This window comes from Protopterus annectens, chromosome 14.part0 (assembly GCF_019279795.1).
Source record: "Protopterus annectens isolate FY-2018-M chromosome 14.part0, PAN1.0, whole genome shotgun sequence".
Taxonomy (NCBI): Eukaryota; Metazoa; Chordata; order Ceratodontiformes; family Protopteridae; genus Protopterus; species Protopterus annectens.
Window position 1 is genome coordinate 429,932,243 of NC_056748.1, and position 20,660 is coordinate 429,952,902.

Consider the following 20,660-nt stretch of genomic DNA (forward strand, 5'->3'; position numbering starts at 1 on the left):
TCGGAATATGGTAAACAAAGACTAGTGTTAGAAAGGTTCAGAGAATAGGATAATATAGTTCAATGAGGGTAGTGAGGAGAAAGAAATGCAGCCCATGAGTGAGAAAACTCAGCTGGTTGATATAAAACTCCTGATAGAGACACAACAGGAGCATATACGGTTATAACAAAGCTCATCAGCAATGCATACAATGAAATAAGAAATGCAAATGGAAGAGTAATGAAGTTAAAGACCTCCAGGGGAGGTTGCTTCAGGTAAACATATCCTGAATGGCAAGAGGGTTATTCTTTGATTAAGATTGGCATCAAATGCAGCAAATTCATAATTTTTGCCTGGAAGTACATGCACAAGTATTTTTATACCCCACTGAGGTTATAATCATGTGTTCCCACATTTCAGAAATCTGTTGTACATGTTCAGATAATCACAGAGCTACTTTGGTAGATATGTTTTGGAGCTGTTTAGTGTTTGAAGGTTTTAAGGAAAACATTTTAGAGGCTTTACACACTCAACATCCTATGAGAGTAACTAGTAATCTGTTTCTTTTGGGATGGGAAGAGTCAAAGAACTTTGGTGGGAATGAAGCACAACACCTATTCAATTGGATTTCAGTTTCTAAAAAGGCAGTAATGAGAGATAAAAATCTAGACTCTCAAGGCATTTTATATGCTCTGGTAATGATTAATTAAATGGCTAGTAAAGAAAGAAAAGCCAAAATGGTTAAGGACTGGAAAAGATAATTTGGAAATGGTTGCACTGGTTAAGATATCTGGATAGTGATTTATGAGCTTCTATGGGTAAATGTTTTTGACTTTGACTGTTGACCCAGGAAGAGTCTGCATAATGGAAAGTAAAAGAAATGGGGTAGGGGCCAATCTGATGGAACTTTGGGTAAGAAGTATAGCCTATAATTATAGTATGAATTATCACATACAAACAAGATGTACTGGTTCGATTTGACAAAAAAATAGTTTTTGTCTGTAACTTATCAATTTGTATTCATTTATTTGCATATTATGGTTGCTATATTATTAAATAAAATTGTTTCTGATCAAAAAGCTCTGGTAGGCAGGAGTTGGTGCCACAGAGTCACCATTTACACCTTATTCTGAAAATAGTGTGTGTGTGTGTGTGTGTGTGTGTGTGTGTGTGTGAGAGAGAGAGAGAGAGAGAGACAGAGTGAGCGTGTATTTGTGCACAAAATAATTAAAGTCAAGCTTCAAATGTTGTTAAGGTTACAATGAAATACATAGGGTTTTGTCTGTGATGGATGAAATCCTACAGAGTCAATGAGTATAACTTTGACCTGTAGCTAGGCAGTGTGGAGGTTTTATGGGCTTGGCAGAGCTTCACTACTCCACAAGGAAGCACTGCAGAATTACCACTTTTCCTTAAGACGAACTGCCCTTTGCATATTAACAGGTACCAGTAGTGTGAGTCAAACACCATACTGCCGGTTCCATTGCCCCTTCAAATAAAGTCATCAGCTCCTGTGCATCACATATTAATTGGTGGCTGCAGATGGCATTATACCACTGTTCTTCAGAAATTTGTCAGGCAGTGGTTGGATCTTGAAAACTGGACTGAGACCTGTACCCTATAGCTGTGCCAGTGGGGAGTCTTATTGGGGATCTGGAGAGAAAGGGAGAAACCAGCCCTGGACTAACTGTAATCTATGTGTGCTCTTAAGGGAAATTTCACTTTACTGTTTGTGTACTTGTCTAGTCTGTGAAATAGTTTTAGTTCCCAAAAGATAACTATACCCTGCAGCCACTATACTGCAGTACATCTTGCACAGCAATTAGATAGCAGAGTAGCTCACTAAGTAAACCAAATAAATTATCATGAGCAGCTCTACCTCCTCAAAAAGACCCGTCAGTAGCAGTGTTCCCCAGGGTTCAGTCCTCAGGTCACTCTTCTTTGATATTTACATCTTAGAGGTCAAAGCTAATGTCAAGGGTTAACGGCTGATCAAGTTTTCAGATGACTGCATACTTACTGTCATCATAAACTCCTAGAAGACACGAAAATCTTCCAAGAGGACCTTTCCCCAAACAAATTGGTGATGCCAAAGCCATGACCTAAAACTAAATGCCAAGAATTGTAAAACAGTATTCTTTGACAAGCATGACACATCCTGTAATTATAACACCTGGTAATCCGCGTAGGTAATGAACTGTACTTCGATCACTACTTATCCACTACTGTAAGAAAGTCCTTTATTGTACAGATTATTAGAAGGGTAAGAAAGTCCTTCTTTATTGCACAGATTATTAGAAGGGTAAGAAAGTCCTTCTTTATTGCACAGATTATTAGAAGGGTATGTTGTCCAGGTCAAATGATATGTTCATTCCACTGTATTTGGCACTTATTAGGCTGATTATAAAGTATAACACCACTTTCAGTATCTACCTGTCCAATCACTTTGACACAATTAGAATGACTACAAAGCTTGAAAATCAAGGGCTTAAATCATAAAAGCTACAATGATCTTCTCAAGGCCCTATCCTTCTCAGTATCCTACAGGCTATGGAGGGACACACCCAGACAGCTTCAACCAACCCCATCCTTTCAAATCTATTGCATATCTACAAGTCCAGTGGTTGCATAAACACCCACTCAAGATATCTTAATCTCTTCTACAACATAAACAGAAAATGTTGGAGGGATAGAGATCTATCACAGAGAATACTACTTATCTGGAACAGACTTCTCCACATAAAGCAAAGTAGGTCTTTCACTCTAAGAGTAATCTGGATGAATGGATAGGAAACTGCAAATGTGCCCCTGCTTTATCCCCATTGTCCCTTTATGGATAAGGGTTATTCATACTTAAAATACAAGGGCACTGGGTTATTTGTACTTATAATACAAACGCTGCAGAGTTATTGGGAGTGCATGGCTAGGCTTCAAAAGATCCTTACATATCAATACCCTGGAAAATACCTATGAACCTATTACCAAAAGGTATATTCTTAAGGTATGAAAACAGCCTGTTTATCAGTTCTCTCCTAAACAGAAGTGGACAGAATTTCTTTCCACCATCAACCTAAATGGCACACTATTTTTCTCTCACTGTTCTGTCACTTCACCATGGCAAGGAGATGGAAGGATTTTGGCTTGGGAAGCAAAACAGAAGTAGGCTATTTATAACCCACACACATGCACATTTGTCTTCTTAACAGGAATGCTTCAGTTTTACTTAAGGCTTCAAGACTACTATTTGCACTATATTCAGTAACTACTTGACATAAACATGTTTAACAAATCAGAGCAATTTAAGTTGTAACACAAATTCATATACATTAGTAATAAAAGAAAACAAAGTATATCTATTTCCATTATCACTGTGGAGCACACATATGCTTTTAGTACTTTTCATTCACTCCAACATTAAACAAATTACTCAATTCCTGCTTTTTCCTAAAACCATTAATTTTTAAAAAAAAACTTTTAACTTCTTAGATTCACAAGAGGCATGTTCCCAAATTCCTCTCTTTTCCATCACCCCTCCAACATTTGCTAGCTACTCAAGGAAAAATCCAATTACATCTACTTAGAGGGAGCTATGCAAACACCTCCATGTGAAAATCTTAAAGCTTCTAGATTTTGTCGCATATTTGGGAACCCCGCATATGTTGCTCCAATTGTTCCTTTAACAAGTTGCATTTTTATTCCTTTGTCCTAACCTTTTCTAACTTCATCTGATTGATTTTTATAGTTAATGTGTCATATTATACACCCTACTAATTATCCCTTTAACATCTTTTGTTCTAGACTCAGCTAAAAACTATAAAATAAATGATATTTCACTTAGCACTTCCCCATCCCCCTGTCTTTGCCCACACTCTTATTACTCCCTGATTTCTAACCTGCAGTTCAAAATCTTGATTAGCCTTATCCTCTCTATTACCTTTATCCCTATTATTTGTTTTCAATATCCTAGTTCCTTTTCCAATTTACTCCCAGTAAATTCTATCTTCTTACATATTTTCTGTACCCCTGCTTGCAAACAGCTTTATTAACAAAAATCTCCTTACTCAATTCCCCATGTTGGTTTATTTTTAGAGTATTTTCTACTACTTTATCAGTAATATTCTGTATGACCGTTATTATTCTCCTTAAGAATTTGCATCCAAAATCCTAGCCTTTCTATTTATTGACCACCCTACCATTTCACTATCATCCTTTTCCACTTTGATTTATAACCTTCAACTTTACTTACATATACAAGCCTCAAATGAGTAACTCTAAAGCATTCCTTTCAAACTAAGTAAGCCTAAACCACCTTGCTCTATGGGAAGAATCAGCTTATCCCACATAACCCTTGCCCTTGCATATAAATTCTTTCAAACTTTTGTCATACACACCTTCTCCTGTGATTGATGAAAACTATTCCTATCCTAACTATCACTCCACAATGACCCAGAATGATACCACAGTATAAGGACAAAATGATTGACTTCAACAATTGGCTAAGCTTCTGGTGTCATTCAAAGGGGATCCAGTATCTGTCTGCCTGGAAAGACATGATCGACAAACCACAATGCTTTACCAGAGACAGTCTGCGAAGGCAGGATGCTACTCAGGGCTAGGGTCATACCTGCCTGGGCCACATGATCCGAGAGCTCTTCCATGTCTCTTTTCATGTAGTCCAGGGAGGTACGTCTCAAGTCATTCACTCCAACATGGACAATGACAGAGTCATATTTCTACTTGTTGTGGAGTGACTTGAGTGCATGCATTATGTGGCGGATCCTAGCACCCGACAGACAGCTGACTGTAATTTTCTCCTTGTTCAGCCTGGTGAGTGGGACATCAGTGTGCCTTACTATAGAGTGACCTATGACTAAAGTGTTAGGTATGTTGTCTTGCCTTAGGGGCTGTTGCTGAGTGGCACACTAGTGTTGTGAGCTATGTGACACTTTGGTTGTGAACGGTGTTTGTTTGCGTTTCAGCTTCGGAGGTCCTTGTTGCTTGGGCAGGTTACAGATAAGGGCCTCCACATATGTGGATTTAATGTTGCTATGTGTGGGTGTTGGTGGTGTGGGTTTAGAAGGGCTATGTGTTGCTTGAGGTGTAGTGTGGATGTTAACCTTCTCCTCTTGACTGTCTAGCACAATCTTGGGTGGAGAGAGCTTTGCTTCCAGTTTGGCTATGTAAGTGCATCTCTCACGGGTTGTACTGTTGGGTGGTAGGAGGAGAGGGTTGTCTTTGTACATGAAGCAATTGCTGCATTACCCCAGTATGCCCAGATTCACCAGGTGGGCAGGAGAAATCACTGGAAGCTGACCCTTGGACATGCCTGGTTTGGTGCTTTTTTTGTGAAGTACAGGAGCTGTTTTCCCTTGCCTTAGCAAGGTACTTTGCAATTATAGGCTATTTAGTGCCTACGATAAATTTCTTCTTATTAACAAGGAGAGTTAAGTGCTTGTATCAGTTTAAGGCTTCCTAGTGCTTTCCAGTCGCAAGTGCTAGTCGCAGGGATGCTTAAAGGTAAGATGAAAAAAAAATGGTTTATCCTAAACACTGCAGTGTGCAGTACATAAGTTAGATGTGAAAGTAGGTAACTTAAGTTTTACCTGTCTAAAAAGTTAAGTTTTAGTGGAGAGTCACTATTTTTAAAACTGAAAGATAGATTGAAAGGGGGTGGTCACTTTTGTATTTTGGTACTATGCAATACAGTAGGATGGCCAATAAATTTAAGTAGTTGGAGGGGAGTGATTTCACAAAATGATAATTTTTGTGCTTACTGGCTAAAGCTCTTGCCACCCCTATAGTGCCTTTTTTAGGCAAGGTTCAAAGGACAAAACCACCACCGTAACAGATACAAGCATGCAAAATCTGAAGCGAATGCTACTCAATGCTAGAAGTCTAAACCTCAAAATGCACTCTCTCGAGGCACTCCTAAAAATGGAGAACATCGATATTTGTGCAGCAACTGAGACCTGGTTCAAGGCTCCAGACAGCACCCCTGCAATACCAGGCTACAACTCTTACCACACTTTTCGGCTACCAAACCAGGCTCGAAACACTAAAGGTGGAGGAGTGTCCATATTCACCAAGGATATTCACACCTCAAGGATATTCACACCCTTCAGGCTAGTTGCCCAACACAATGCATCTGAAATTCTCCAGGTGCAACTAACACTAGGTAAGACTGCAATCCAAACTGTACCTTGCTACAGATCCCCCACCATGCCCCAAGATTATCACTGCACCTTACTAAACATACTGGAAAATATTAAGATGCAGCCAAACACCCTAATACTGGTTGATTTCAACTACCCTGTCATTAACTGGGAAAACTACTCGGGTATCAACACCTTTTCCCAATGGTTCTTGGAATTCATAAATTCCAACGCCCTGGATCAACTAATCCATTGTCCCACCAGGGGCTCCAGTATCCTAGACCTGGTCATTACCAACATGGGAGATAGATGCTCCACACCAGTGGTCACCCCCTCATTGGTCAGGTCTGACCATAAGCAAATCACCTTTGATATCCACATCCCACCCCCCAGTAAGGAAACCTCCATAAAAAAAATTCCCCAAAGCCAACTTCATGCTACTCAAGTCAGAAGTGACAAACTTCATGACACCCATGCAGATGGGATCTGAAAGTTCGACTGCTGAATCCTACACTAAGGCACTGTATGAGCACATCCACTCATGCATGAATTGTGCCATCCCAAATAGAACCAATACGCTCTCCTCCAAAAAAAAATTAAGACAATCTGGTGGTCCCCTGTCATAAAACAAAACTATATAACAGAAGGAAGAAACTGTTGCAGAAAAGAGGAAAATCCTAGGATGCAAAAAACTCCCTTACCAGCCTCAGTAAGAAGCTAAGATCCCTCATAAAATCCTGCAAAGCTAGTTATGAAAATAAAATTGCCAAATATTCCAAACACAACCACAAGGCATTCTATAGTTATGTCAAGAATCTAAATGGCAATGCTCAGATCTGCTCTGAACTACAACAGAATAGCATTAAATATACTGATCCCAAGGATATTGCCAAAATCCTTGCAGATCGATTTAGTGCCAACTTCACCCCCCTCTCACCCCCTAAAGAGCCCATCTCAATACCAAAAGATTGCCAAATTCCTGTAATCACGGCCACACAGGTAGAAACCGCACTCTCCAAAGCTAAGAATACAGCATCCATGGGACCAGATGGCATCCCGGGCTGTGTACTACATGAACTACAAAATAAACTGGCACCTCACCTAAGTGTCATGTTTAATCATAGCCTCACCTCAGGTTTCGTGCCCACTGTGTGGTGCACAGCTACAGCTATCCCACTCCACAAGGGGGGATGCACCTTGGATCCTGTGAACTACCGTCCCATCAGTATAATGAGCCTGATCTGCAAGGGCATGGAACGCATTATCATGGAACTTATAAACAAAGACATTGGCAAATTCCAAACACTGGACCCCACCTAGCTTGGGTTCGTGAATGGTCGATCTTGTCTCCTGAACCTGACTGACTTCTTTGAATCAGTCTCCAAGCTGTGGACAAGGGTAAAGTGGTCTTCACAGCCTATCTGGACCTCGCCAAGGCCTTACACAACATTCCCCACTCTGGAATTATAGATAAGTAAACTTACTAAGCTGGGCATAAATCCCTACGTCACTTGATGGGTTGCCAACTGGCTTACTGACAGAACCCAGACTGTAAAAGTAGCCGACTCCAAATTTAGCTCCAGACAAGTGACAAGTGGAGTACCTCAGGGTTCAGTCCTGGGACCGCTCTTGTTTGGCATCTACTTCTCTGAATACAGGCCAACACTAAGGGACTCTGGTAACAAAGTTCGTAGATGACTGCAAACTGGGAGCCATTATTGAATCCCCAAATGATGTGGATATTCTACAAAAGGGCCTTACAGAAACAGATGCTTGGTGCCAGAGCCATAGGCTCAAGCTTAATGCCAGGAAATGTATAGTTATCCCCCTTGGGAAAAAAACATGTACCCATGAATTACCACATAGGTGGCAGTACACTAAACACCGAAAGTGTCATGAGAGACTTAGGGACACAGGTGGACAGCCATCTCACCTTTGATAACCACATCACCACAACAGTCAGGAAATCCTTCTATGTGGCACACCTCATCACTAAGGGCTTTTCATCCAGAAAAAAAGAAGGTCATTGTCCCACTGTACTCATCCCTCATTAGACCCATTACAGAGTACAACGCCCCATTTGGTATGTACCTCACAAGACATCTGCAACAGCTGGAAAGGCCACAGAAATACCTCACTAAAAGGATCACAGGCCTAAAGCAGATGCCCTATGCTGACCATCTAAAAAATCTCTAGCTATACTCTGTGGCATATCATCTACTCAGAGGTGATCTCTGCTTAACATACAAGGCCATGTCAAACCCTGAGCTGTTGGACATGCTCCACTTAAAGAAATCCCAATCCCTCAGAGCCACATGCTCCAGGGATCTAAACCTTGTCATCACAATGAACAAAACATGATGGGGGGATATGTTCCTAACCCAGAGACTCCCCATACTCTGGAATAGACTGCCCATACATGTCAAGCAGAGCACTTCCTTGGCCCTCTTCAAAAGGAACCTTGACAATTGGATGGGAGATAAGAAATTCACCCTGGGGATCATGTCAATCGCCCTGCTAAGACAGGGGTCCAGGGAAGTAAATATTATGGGAAGAAATATCCAGGGAATTGTTATGGCTAGGCTTGTATAGGCCCTAGGGCCGATACCCTAGTACCAACCTATGAACCTAAAAAACCAACCATGTCAATGTGTTCACAGTTACAAACATTATACATCACATATATGCTTTTATTCAATTATCATCAAGCCAAATGATCAATTCCCGCTTTCCCCTTAAACCTCGCTCCTCTTCCAAAACATTATTCTGCATGTATTGTTGACAAAACTTTCATTTTTGTCTATGCAGTTTGCTCCTACTCCTTTCAAAAGATCCCACTTCCAGTTCTTATATCTGTGTTACAATATTCACTTCTTCAGGTATACTTGGTTTAGACTTTGGTTTCCATTTTCTAGTAAATGTTTATTTGGCAACCACCAGAATTAAACTTAACAAGACCTTGCTATGTCTAGGCAATATTTCTGACACTGTATTCTGTAGGGAATTTTTAAAGTCTGCCAACTCATTACACTCCCAAAACATATGATCCTAGTTACCTCTTTCTTCCCCATCACACCTTCAACATTTGCCATCTACCTGAGGAAAAAATCTTTGGAGTCTGCTTGAGGTATAAAATACCTATGCAAACACTTCCAAGCAAACACCCTAAATCTTCAAGACTTTGTTGCCTATTTGAGAGCCATACATATGTCTTCCTGTTATTTACTGTGTATTGCTTATCCAGTCTCTCTTCCCAATCTTTTCTTACCTCCTCCGATTGGTTCTTATGTCCTACTAATTATCACTTTAGAACAGAATCTGCTGTTAAAAAGATTCAACTAAAGTTCCACCAGAGCAGGGCATTCATTTAGGATTCCCCTGTCCTTTCATTTTGCCTATACTCTGATATCAGTCCCTGATCAGGAAGGCAGTCTCTAACGAAGTCCATACGTCTTCTTGGCCTATTCCCAAGCTATTTCCTTTCCTTCTCTAGTTATTTGCTCCCAATACCTTGTTCCTTTGCTAGTTTTCTCCAGTAAATTTCAGCCATGTCTTGCTTATTCACTGTAACCCTAACTGCAGTCATCCCTGTCAACAAAATCTCCTTTCTCTATTCTCACATTGGCTTAGTGCTTAGAATACATTCTGCTACTTTATGAATATAATATTCTGGATGGCTGTTATTCTCCTTAAGGATCTGAATCCAAAGTCCCATTCTCTCTTTATTTCTTGAAATCCCTCTTGCTTCATCATCAACCCTCTACACATTGAATTATAACTTTCTGCTAGTGTTATGCATATGAGTCTTAGCAGTGCAGCTCCAAAATATCCCTTCAAATCAGGTAATCTTAATCCACCTTGTTCTATTGGAAGGATCAATTTATCTCACTTGACCTTTGCCCCCTTCCCCTCCCAGGTAAAATCCTTCAGCTCTTAACTAAATTATTTCCCACAACTTTTGTGGTTGACAGAAATATACCCGACCTGTATATAAAACTGAAGGGACTAAAAACATGTTCAGTGCTTATATCTCGCTATACATGTCAATTTATTTATTTTACATTTGTTGACTGGGATAGTCCGACTGGATACAGGTCCATTTTCAGCGGAGGCCCGGGGAGAAAAGCTCCAAGATAATACTACACATTGAACATTTAGTAAATGCTATTTCAAGCAGATTACAGTCATAAGCAATACCAGCATTTAGCACATATAGTACTTCTTATAAAACACTTTACAAAACATAACATTATTTTCAAAGTTAAACATACATAACATTACATTCAGGTTTAAGACACACTGAGCAGCAGTTATACAATTGACCCTTCCTGAAAAGGAGTGGTAGAAAAAAGTTAGACGTAGTTGAAGGTAAGGCACCTAAGAAATAGAGATGTCACTAGTCAGGGTTAGTGCAAGGACATAACCAATGAGTTTTGAAGTATTTCTTGAGTTTGTTTTTGAATGGAGTTAGTGAGAGTTCCAGGGTCAAGTCAGCTGGAAGTGTGTTCTATATTTTCCAACAGAGTTGGCAAACAGAGTCCCCAGCTGAGTAGTTAGATTTGTATGTTTGAACTAGGAGTCCAGTGGATGATCGCAGTGGCCGGGTGCTGGTGTAGGGGCTGATAATATTTTTTAGTGCAAGTGTATTTTCTGGTTGGTAAAGAACTTTATGTGCCACTATTAACTGGTTGAACTGCAGTAGGCTTGGCAGTTCAAGCCATCCTAAGCGATTTAGGTTGTGACAGTGGCGTGTCCGGTAGGCTGTGCCAGTAGCAAATCTGGCAATGTGGTTAAAGAAGGATGATAGTTTATTAAGATCTGTTTTGTTTAAGTTGGAGAATAGAGGTGAGGCATAGAGAAGAGTTGATAGCAGATGGGAACGGGCAATTGCAGTTCTAGCAAGTGGGGTAAGGAAAGGTTTGATTCTGTAAAGAGAGACAAGTTTTTTATTAATAGTTTTGATAGTTTGATTGATATGCGCATCAAACTTCAGGTTATCAACTATGACACCCAGTAGTTTAATTTGGGCTTCTGGGGAGATGATAATGCCATTGTTAGCAGTTATGTTGAAGGCTGGCAGGGGGGTCCTGCATGTGGGGAGAAGAGGAGCAACTTAGTTTTGTTGGGGTTTAGGATTAGATGTTGATTGGAGAGCCATTTTTCCACTGTACTGAAGGTAATTTGGGTTAATGTGAATAAAGTAGCTGGTGAGGTGTCAGAACAAATCAAGGAGGAGTCATCCGCATATTGAATGCAGGTAGCATCTGGGATGACTGAATCAAATAAGAGCTTCCAGTTTCTCAGTTTTTATATCATCTTTTAATTAGTCTTTTCCCAAATATCCTTATCTGCCATAACAGAATCCTTTATAACACATACTCCTAAATACTTGTTTGTCTTGTCCCTATAAAAATTGCTATTGCTGAACCAATTCATGCATGGGTACATAGTTTACAGCTATGGCTTTTGTTTTGTCTGCATTAATTTTATATCCTGAAAAAATGTGAAACTGTCTCAGAATGTTTAACACAGGGATGTCCTTTTCTGGTTTTATCATGTAGAAAATAATATAGTCTGCAAATAAAACCAACTTTTCTTGACTACCATACCAACGACATCCCTGAATTTCTGAATCTTTTATTTTCTTTGCAAACGGCTGTAAATATAATTCAAATAAGAGAGAGAAAAGCAGATACCTTTGCCTGTTTATCTGTTCAGACAGAATTTATCAGAGAGGAACCTTTCCACTTTAATTTTAGCCTCCAATCCCTCCTATATATTCCTAATTAACCATTTTGTTATTATCAAGGAATGCAAATGCTTCCATTGCTCTACTCATAAAATCCAAGCTTACTCTGTTAAATCTTTTATCTGTATCAAGACCCACCAAAAGCAATGGCATTTTCTTACATTCTGTTTCCCTCGGATGATCATTGTTCTATTACTGTTGTAAAAGGTTTGCCTCCCCTCTACAAAATCACCTGATGCATATTTATCAGTTTTGGCAGCACACCTTTGCATTCTTTTAGCTAATATAAACATTAATACTTTATAACCATAGTTTAAAATTGAGTTGGGCTTATGAATCTGGATCTGATGGGTTTTTACTGTCTTTAGGTATTACAACTACCACAGCTTTCTTCCACAATGTTGGTGCTACCCCTACTTTTAAAACACTGTAAAAAACAAACCTTCCAGATCTTTATCATGTTATTTCCTCCTAGTTTCCAAACTTCCACAGTAATATCCATTCCTGGAGAATTTCCTGTTAACTGTTGAGCCTCATCTACCTCTACGCTTGGCATACTTAGTCTTCCATAAATATTTATTTTCATTTGTACTTTTTCTTGATTTCCACATTCCTCTGCTTTATACATATTTTCATAAAATTTCCATAATACCACTAGTATCTCTAAATGATCTCTGGTTATTTTTCTTGTTATAGGCTCCGTAAGGTTGGCAACAACCCGTTTTACTTTCTGTTGCCCAAGTCACTGTGCTAAAGCTTTTTTGTACTTGAAGTAATATCAACTAATTATTGCTTAACAACAACTTTTATAAGCTCATTCATATTGCCCAGCTATTCCCCTTAGCACTCTATAGTTGTTCCTCTTTGTCTATGAAAAATATCTTTATTCCCTGTGAAAAGCAGTTTACAGTGTTCAGTCCATATTATACTTCTGAGGCAAAATGTTACAGGTTAACTGTAAATAAACTAAATTGTGCACGTTCATATTCAATACATTAAAGTACTAAGCCTGCTGGGGAGGGAATGACTTGTATAACTATTCACTCTCCACAATTTCAAATCTCATTTCTTACTTTACTTGTTACTTCTCTGAACTGCTTGCCAGTATCCCTTTAAGATTTCATTACAATGTGCCTCAAAAACTTCACTCAGAACACAGTACTCACACCTCTCAGGATTAATTTTGTACACCTGAAGGCTGCCGGTCTTCAGCCAAGAACAAGCTCTGTTGGAAAAAATAAACAGGCATATACTTTCCAAATGCAAGAAAAATACATAATTTTTCACATTTCATACTTTCCTCTTGTTTTCTTACATCTTTTTGCTTAAGAAAAAAAAATGTCTACAGGTCAGATTAACATTAACTTCCTCCATTTAACAGAAGTGGATAGATTAATGTCACCTTTTAATTCTATATATAAAATGTTATCTGCACACGTTCACATCTGCTCAGCAGCCTAAGTACATTATATTAATGTTAACTTGCTTCTTTCTTATTTGGTAAGTCCTGGATATATTACAGCTATGTTTTTTACCTTAATATCACTAGCATATTTGAAACATAAAGCAAAACCAAGAACAGAATTATCTTACTGGTCAGCCAACTATAACATTAAATAAATAAATGAATAAATAAATAAAACCAATTGCAAAACTTTATTAAAACACAATAACAGTAAGCACTTTCTTCCATGCTAAGGGAACTTCAGACTGTATAACAGAAGCTTAACTAGTCAGGTGGCTCCAGATGTTAATAGGCCACCACTCCTTAAAAAATAAAATTCTCCATGTCATTTATTTCAGGTTTCACACAAGCCTCATCTCTCAGGTATATTCTCCCTAATCAACAATTCCTCTATAGTTTCCTTCCCATAGAGAGACTTTACTTCTAAAACTAGAAACTTTAAGCTACAGTCTTTTCAGTTTCTGATGTATTTAAGTAACACATTCATAGTCTCATTTGCCCTTATGACATACAAGTTTTCATATCATTTAGACAACTTCCTTAATGTTCTCCCTATATAATAAGCTGAATACCGTGTACAAGAAACAACGTAAATCATATGGCTGAAATTGCAAGACAAAAATCACTGGTAATTTAAAAATAATGTACACAACTGTACATGTTCCTCTCCTGTTGCAATGTAGCAGCTCTGGTTACAGTCTCTATGCATAAACATTCTGCCATTATGGTTGTCCTTTTTTAAACCTTTTTCCAACAAGTCCTTCAATATTTTGCCCTTCTTAAAAACTAACTTCGGGCTGTTTCCCAATATTTTGGACTATAGCAGGGAACCCCTTCAAAATTCTCCAGTTATTAGGCAAAATCTTTTTAATGCTTTCAGCTTCCACAAAATTTACCAATTTCATGGTCAAAAAATTCTCACTGACTCACACATTTTAAGTATTCTATTGATGACATTTTTTCTAAGTAGCCATATTAGTTTTCTTTTATTTTCCTCACACTTGCGGAGCATGGCTTTTAATAGCTGTAGTAGGACAGAGATGTGAAACTACTGCTCCTTGTAACTGATGCTGTAGTTACATGTCTTATTTGAATTTTCTTTCTACACATTTTTTTATTATTATTATTTTATGCTCAATAAACATCCATGTTTAGCAAGTCTAAACAAGAAAAAAGTTAGTAGCCTTGTTTTTTTTTAGTTCATAATTCATGGTGGCTTAATACTGTATTTGCCTCATACATCAGTCCCTCTTTTGGAAAATGTCTGTTCTGCAACAGAGTATCACATTTAAGTTCTGTCCATATTCTAAGTCTATTTAATAACCTATTGATTTGCTAATACATGATTTTGTGTCATATGATAAAAAGTTCCATAACTACTTTAAACATAAAAAAGGAATGAAAAGTAAACTCTTCCCACATAAGATTTCTGGGTATACTTAATGAACATCTGAACTCAGTCTATGAAAGTAACTGTTAAGAATAACAGCTAACTTAACTTATTACAATCCACTTAGAAGGTACATTTTAAGCAATCAAATTTTCAAAATGGAATTAGACTTTTCCTATGCATGTTTGTCCTGTAATGGAATTTTTACTTAACATCTTAATTTCTGTCATTTTGCACTTTTCATATTTACATTCTACATTGTTACTTTAGGTTATATCTACTCCCTAATACATACTGTTACGTTGTAATCTTCTAACAAGCAAAAAAATAACCTCAGGTATGCATGACAACATAACTTCTGTGACTTATGCAGAAAGTATACCAAAAATATTGTCTAGGTTGCCTTTCGCACACAGCAACCTCTCTGTAACTTAATTTTTGCTGTTATCAGAAAACAGTTTACCACACGAAGGAAAGATAGTGCAAGAATGATATGAAGTAGTCCTCTACTGGTCCGTCTTAAATTCAGTTTCCCTATATTACTCTAGCATGTCCAAAGGTCAGTCAATAGTTTCCCCTCCAGTCTAGCTGGTGAATCTGGGAATTTTGAGGCAATGTTACAACTGTCTCATGTACACAGACAACCCTCTCCTCCTCCAAACAGGTTCAAATATATGTGAGAGATGCAACTATTTAGCCAAACTGGAGGCTGAGCTCTCTCATCTCAAAACTGGTGTAACCAGTCAGGAGGAGAAGGTAATCTCACACAACAGAATTCCAGTATCACATAGTCCCACCACATCAGCGAACCAAACACATAAATACACAAAAACATACTCGGAGGCTCTAAATAAAAATCTACCTAAGCAACAGAGACCTCCAAAGCAGACATCCAAGCAAACGCTACCTCAAAACAAAACATGCACAACACATAGCCCACAAAGTCAGTGTGCCAAGCAGCCACAGCCCTTAAGGCTGAATAACACACCTGATACTCTTGTAATAGGTGACTCTATTGTCAGACACACTGACGTCCCGCTCACTAGGCTGAATAAAGAGAAGGTCACGGTGAGCTGCCTGTCGGGTGCTAGGATCCGCCACATAACCAAGCACTCAGGTCACTCTAAAGCAAATACAAATATGACTCAGTCATTGTACATGCTGGTGTGAATGACCTGAGACGTACCTCCCTGGACTACATGAAAAGAGACATAGAAGAGCTGTCTGATCATGTAGCCCAGGCTGGTATGACCCTGACCTTGAGCAGCATCTTACACTCACCTAGAATGATGCCACAGTACAAAGACAAAATGATCGATTTTAACAATTGGCTAAAATTTTGGTGTCATTCAAAGGGGATCCAGTGTCTGTCAGCCTGGGATGACATGCTCGACAAGCCACGTTTCGCTAGGGACTGCTTGCACCTGTCACCACTGGGCTTTCGGATATTGGCAAAGGCTCTTGCCACCCCATAGTGCCTTTTTAGGCAAGGCTCAAAAGTCAAACCCACCCCATAGACAGCACAAGGAACAAGAAACTAAGGGTAATGCTGCTTAACGCCAGAAGTCTTAACCTCAAGATGCACGCACTCAAAGCTCTCCTCAGTATGGAGAACATCGATATCTGTGCAGTGACAGAAACCTGGTTGAAGGCTCCAGAGAGCACCCCAGCACTACCAGGCTATACCTCATATCATGCTTTTCGCCCCAAAACCCGGACCGAACCACAAAAGGAGGGGGAGTTTCCATATTTATCAAGGATATCCACACCTCCAGGTTAGTGGCATTGCACAAAGTATCGGAGACCATCCATGTGCAACTAACAGTGGGCAAGACTGCTTTTCAGTTTATAGCATCCTACAGACCACCCTCTCAAAGTCAGGAATCCCACTGCTTTCCTGAAAACATTGGAGAACATGAAGATCTCTCCAACACCATTATATTGGGCGACTTCAACTACCCAAACATTGACTGGGAGCACTACTCAAGCCCCAGCACCTTAGCCCAAAGGTTCCTGGAAATTATAAACTCAAATGCTATGGAACAACTAGTCACCACTCCCACAAGAGGGGACAACATACTAGACCTGATCATTACCAACATGGGGACTCTATGCTCCACACCAGAAGTATATCCCTCATTGGTAAGATCAGACCATAAATTAATTTCACTGGATGTCCACATCCCGACCCCACCCCCAGCCCAGAAAACCACAGTGAAAAACTTCTCAAAAGCGAACTTCTCACTTCTCAAAACCAAAGTGGAATCCTTCAAAGCCCCAGGGCCAGTGGAAACTACGGCCCAAACTGCAGAATCCTATATAAACGCATTCTACGGACATCTCCAGGAATGCATGAATCATGCTATCCCAAACAAAACCAAGACCCAATCATCCATAGGCAGGCGTCCAGTCTGGTGGACCCCTGCCATAAATAAACTGTACAACAGAAGGAAGAAGCTACTACATGATAGAGCAAAATCCCTAATAGGGAAGGCATCTCTGATCAGTACTAGCAAAAAATTACGATCCCTCATAAAATCCTCCAAGGCCAGCTTCGAGAGAAAAATTGCACAGGACACCAAAGACAATCATAAGGCTTTTTTCAGTTATGTTAGGAACCTGGGATGCAACTCCCAGACTTGTTCTGAGTTGATTCTAAACGACAAAAAATACACTGAACCCACAGACATCACCAATATCCTGGTAGACAGGTTCAGTGCAAACTTCTCCACCCCCCCCCCCAAAAGAGCAAGTATCTATCCTGGCAGAGGGCTGCCTCCCAAACATCTCTGATGCTCAGGTGAAGGCTGCCCTCTCCAAAGCAAAAAACACTGCTTCCATGGGACCAGATGGCGTCCCAGGTAGCGTCCTACATGAACTCCAAGAGGAACCAATCCCTCAAATAAAACAACTATACAATCTCAGCCTCACTACAGGATATGTGCCCACAGAATGGCGTACAGCAACAGTGGTCCCACTCCACAAAGGTGGAACCTCTACGGACCCTGGAAACTATCGCCCCATAAGCCTGACTAGCTTAGTCTGCAAGGCTATGAAGAGGATCATCATGGAGCTCATAAACAAAGACATTGGGGACCTACAGACACTAGATCCTACCCAGTTCAACTTTGTCAAGGGCAGATCCTGCCTTTTGAACCTGGTTGACTTCTTTGAAACAGTCACCAAAGCCATAGATGAAGGGAAGGTAGTCCACACAGCCTATCTGGACCTTGCAAAGGCATTTGACACAATACCCCACTTCGGCATCATAGATAAGCTATCCAGCTTAAATATAAACCCCTATGTCACAAGATGGGTCGCAAACTGGCTCAAAGACAGAACCCACAGAGTGAGAGTTGCTGGAGCCATGTCAGACTCGAAACCGGTCACAAGTGGCGTCCCACAGGGTTCTGTCCTGGGACCACTCTTGTTCGGTATATACTTTTCCGAGGTACAGGCAAACGTGGGAGGACTATGGCTCACCAAGTTCGCAGATGACTGCAAACTGGGCACCATAACTGACTCTCCAGCTGACACAAACATCCTTCAAAAAGGTCTCACAGAGACAGATAACTGGTGCCAGTGCCATGGTTTAAAGCAAAATGCCAAAAAATGTATAGTCATACCCTTTGGCAAAAACAATGTGCCCACAAATTACCACATAGGTGGAAACCCATTAAGTACAGTGAAAGTTATTAGGGACCTGGGGACCCAAGTTGATAGCAATCTCTCCTTTGAAAACCACATTGCCAAAGTGGTTAGAAAGACCTTCTACATAGCCCACTTCATCACGAAGGGTTTCACATCTAGTTCAAGAGAGGTAATCGTGCCCCTTTATTCATCCCTCATCAGGCCCATCATAGAATACAATGCCCCTTTTGGGATGTACCTTACCCGACACCTGCAGCAATTAGAAAGACCCCAAAAGTATCTCACCAAGAGGATCAAGGGTCTGAAACAGATGCCATATGCTGCTCGGTTAAAAAAACTCCAGCTCTACTCAGTTGCATACCGCCTACTTCGAGGTGATCTACGCCTGATATACAAAGCTATGTCAAATCCAGAATTAATGGACATGCTCCACCTCAGTAAATCTAAATTCCTTAGAGCCACACGCTCAAGGGACTTGAACCTCAGCACAGAAATAAATAGAACTTGCTGGAGGGACAGGTTCATAACCCAGAGCCTCCCTTCGCTCTGGAATAGAATTCCAGTTCATGTGAGGCAGAGCACCTCACTGAATCTCTTCAAGAAGAATCTCGATAGGTGGATGGGGGATCGTAGGTTTGTCCCAGGGATTACTCCCATGTCACTATTAGACAGAGGCACAGTAAACTAAACCTTAAAAAGGGCACAGTATACTCAAATCAAGGGGTGGAGTAAGCCATACAGAATCGGGCTAGGCTTATAATTGCCCCAGGGCAGATAGCCTAGTATGAACCTATGAACCTATAAGTAGATTGCTTTCTGTACATGGCATGGAGTATTACTAATCTGCAGTTTATATAGCATGCTATGCACTAAAGAAAATAATTAATTTGCTAAAAGTCCAGTTGTCTTCAATCTTTGTTATTTATAAATTCCACAGAATTGTGTGTTAAGTAATAGAACTTGAGAGATCGGTATGAATATTATTATTCAATACCTGTGAATAAATATAAACTATGCAGCTGCATATAATTTCTGACTGATTATAAAGTAAACATCCAAAACCAGCCCCCTTCCATACCTCAGGCCCAGCTGTCGGCAGACCACAGTTGCATCTCTGTCATTCCAGTGCTGGTCACAGATAGCTCCCCAATGACCACTGTAATACAGCTCCACTGTGCCTTCTTTCAAAGATGATCCTCCAGTTAATCGGACAGTTCCTATTCATATAAACCAGGACAAGCAACATTATCATGGAATGAATAGGATTATTACTCTGCACATAATCATGTTTTTACAGGAATTTTAGCAGACATATCCATTCCACACTAATGAGAACTTCTGGGAGTTTCACAAGAACGTTCAGTAAATTATTACAAAAAGTTATTAAGTTAATGATACAGGCAACTGCTCTCCAGGCTGCTTCATATTTTACCAAACTAGCAATGAGAGTTAAATAAGATACATGAGCCAGGGAAGAAACATGTCTAATATCTCAACAAGTCTACTCTTACATGAATAATTCAAGTCATACACTAGCTTTAATCTACATCTCATCTGTGAGAAAGGTACATGCCACAATTTTGTGGTCAAGATTCAGGAACTACAACTTACTATGGTAGCACATGTGGCCATTCTGTTTTCTGTCAAACTGCACACTTTATGTAACTTTGCTAACTCCTACCCAATTCCTGCTACTCAGGAAGAAAGGTATTCTGTGCTGCACTTTGAATCCAGTAGTGTGTGTGTGTGTGTGTGTGTGTGTGTGTGTGTGTGTGTGTGTGTGTGTGTGTGTGTGTGTATACATGTGTCGTGTGTTCTGTGATCCACTGCCATTCCATGTAAAATAGCTTTGCTGCCTTATACTTGGCGCTAGAGGAAGTGATTCATCTCCTTGATTCCCTGAAGGGAATAAAGCAAAAACTAGAAAAAAATGAGTGTCAGGTTTGTTCTTCTCCATATTCCCCTCTAAGATGTCACAGTCATCTCATTCTAAGTTTAGTTACACTTCCTACAGACAAAGAGGCCAACAATCTACATTGTCATTGTCAGGTCTCACCCCATTTCCACTGGTTCACAGAAATGCCTTTATTCTATTCCCATTTTATATATATATATATATATATATATATATATATATATATATATATATGTGTGTGTGTCTGTGTGTATGTAGATATATATATATATATATATATATATATACACACACACACACACACACACACACACACACACACACACACACACACACACACACATCACTTCACTGATGAA

General features: G+C 39.8%; 1 protein-coding gene across 1 annotated transcript in view; it reads right to left on the bottom strand.

Annotated features, from left to right (window-relative positions):
- The window catches only part of LOC122788668 (neurotrypsin-like), a 557,316-nt gene extending 536,973 nt beyond the window's left edge, over positions 1-20,343 (bottom strand). Inside the window, exons 1-2 of the mRNA XM_044055564.1 lie at positions 20,250-20,343; positions 19,465-19,603 (exon numbers count right to left, since the gene is read on the bottom strand). Of these exons, the coding sequence (XP_043911499.1) occupies positions 19,465-19,603; positions 20,250-20,343 (233 nt within the window). The remainder of the gene's footprint in view (positions 1-19,464; positions 19,604-20,249) is intronic.
- Positions 20,344-20,660: the final 317 nt, after the last annotated feature.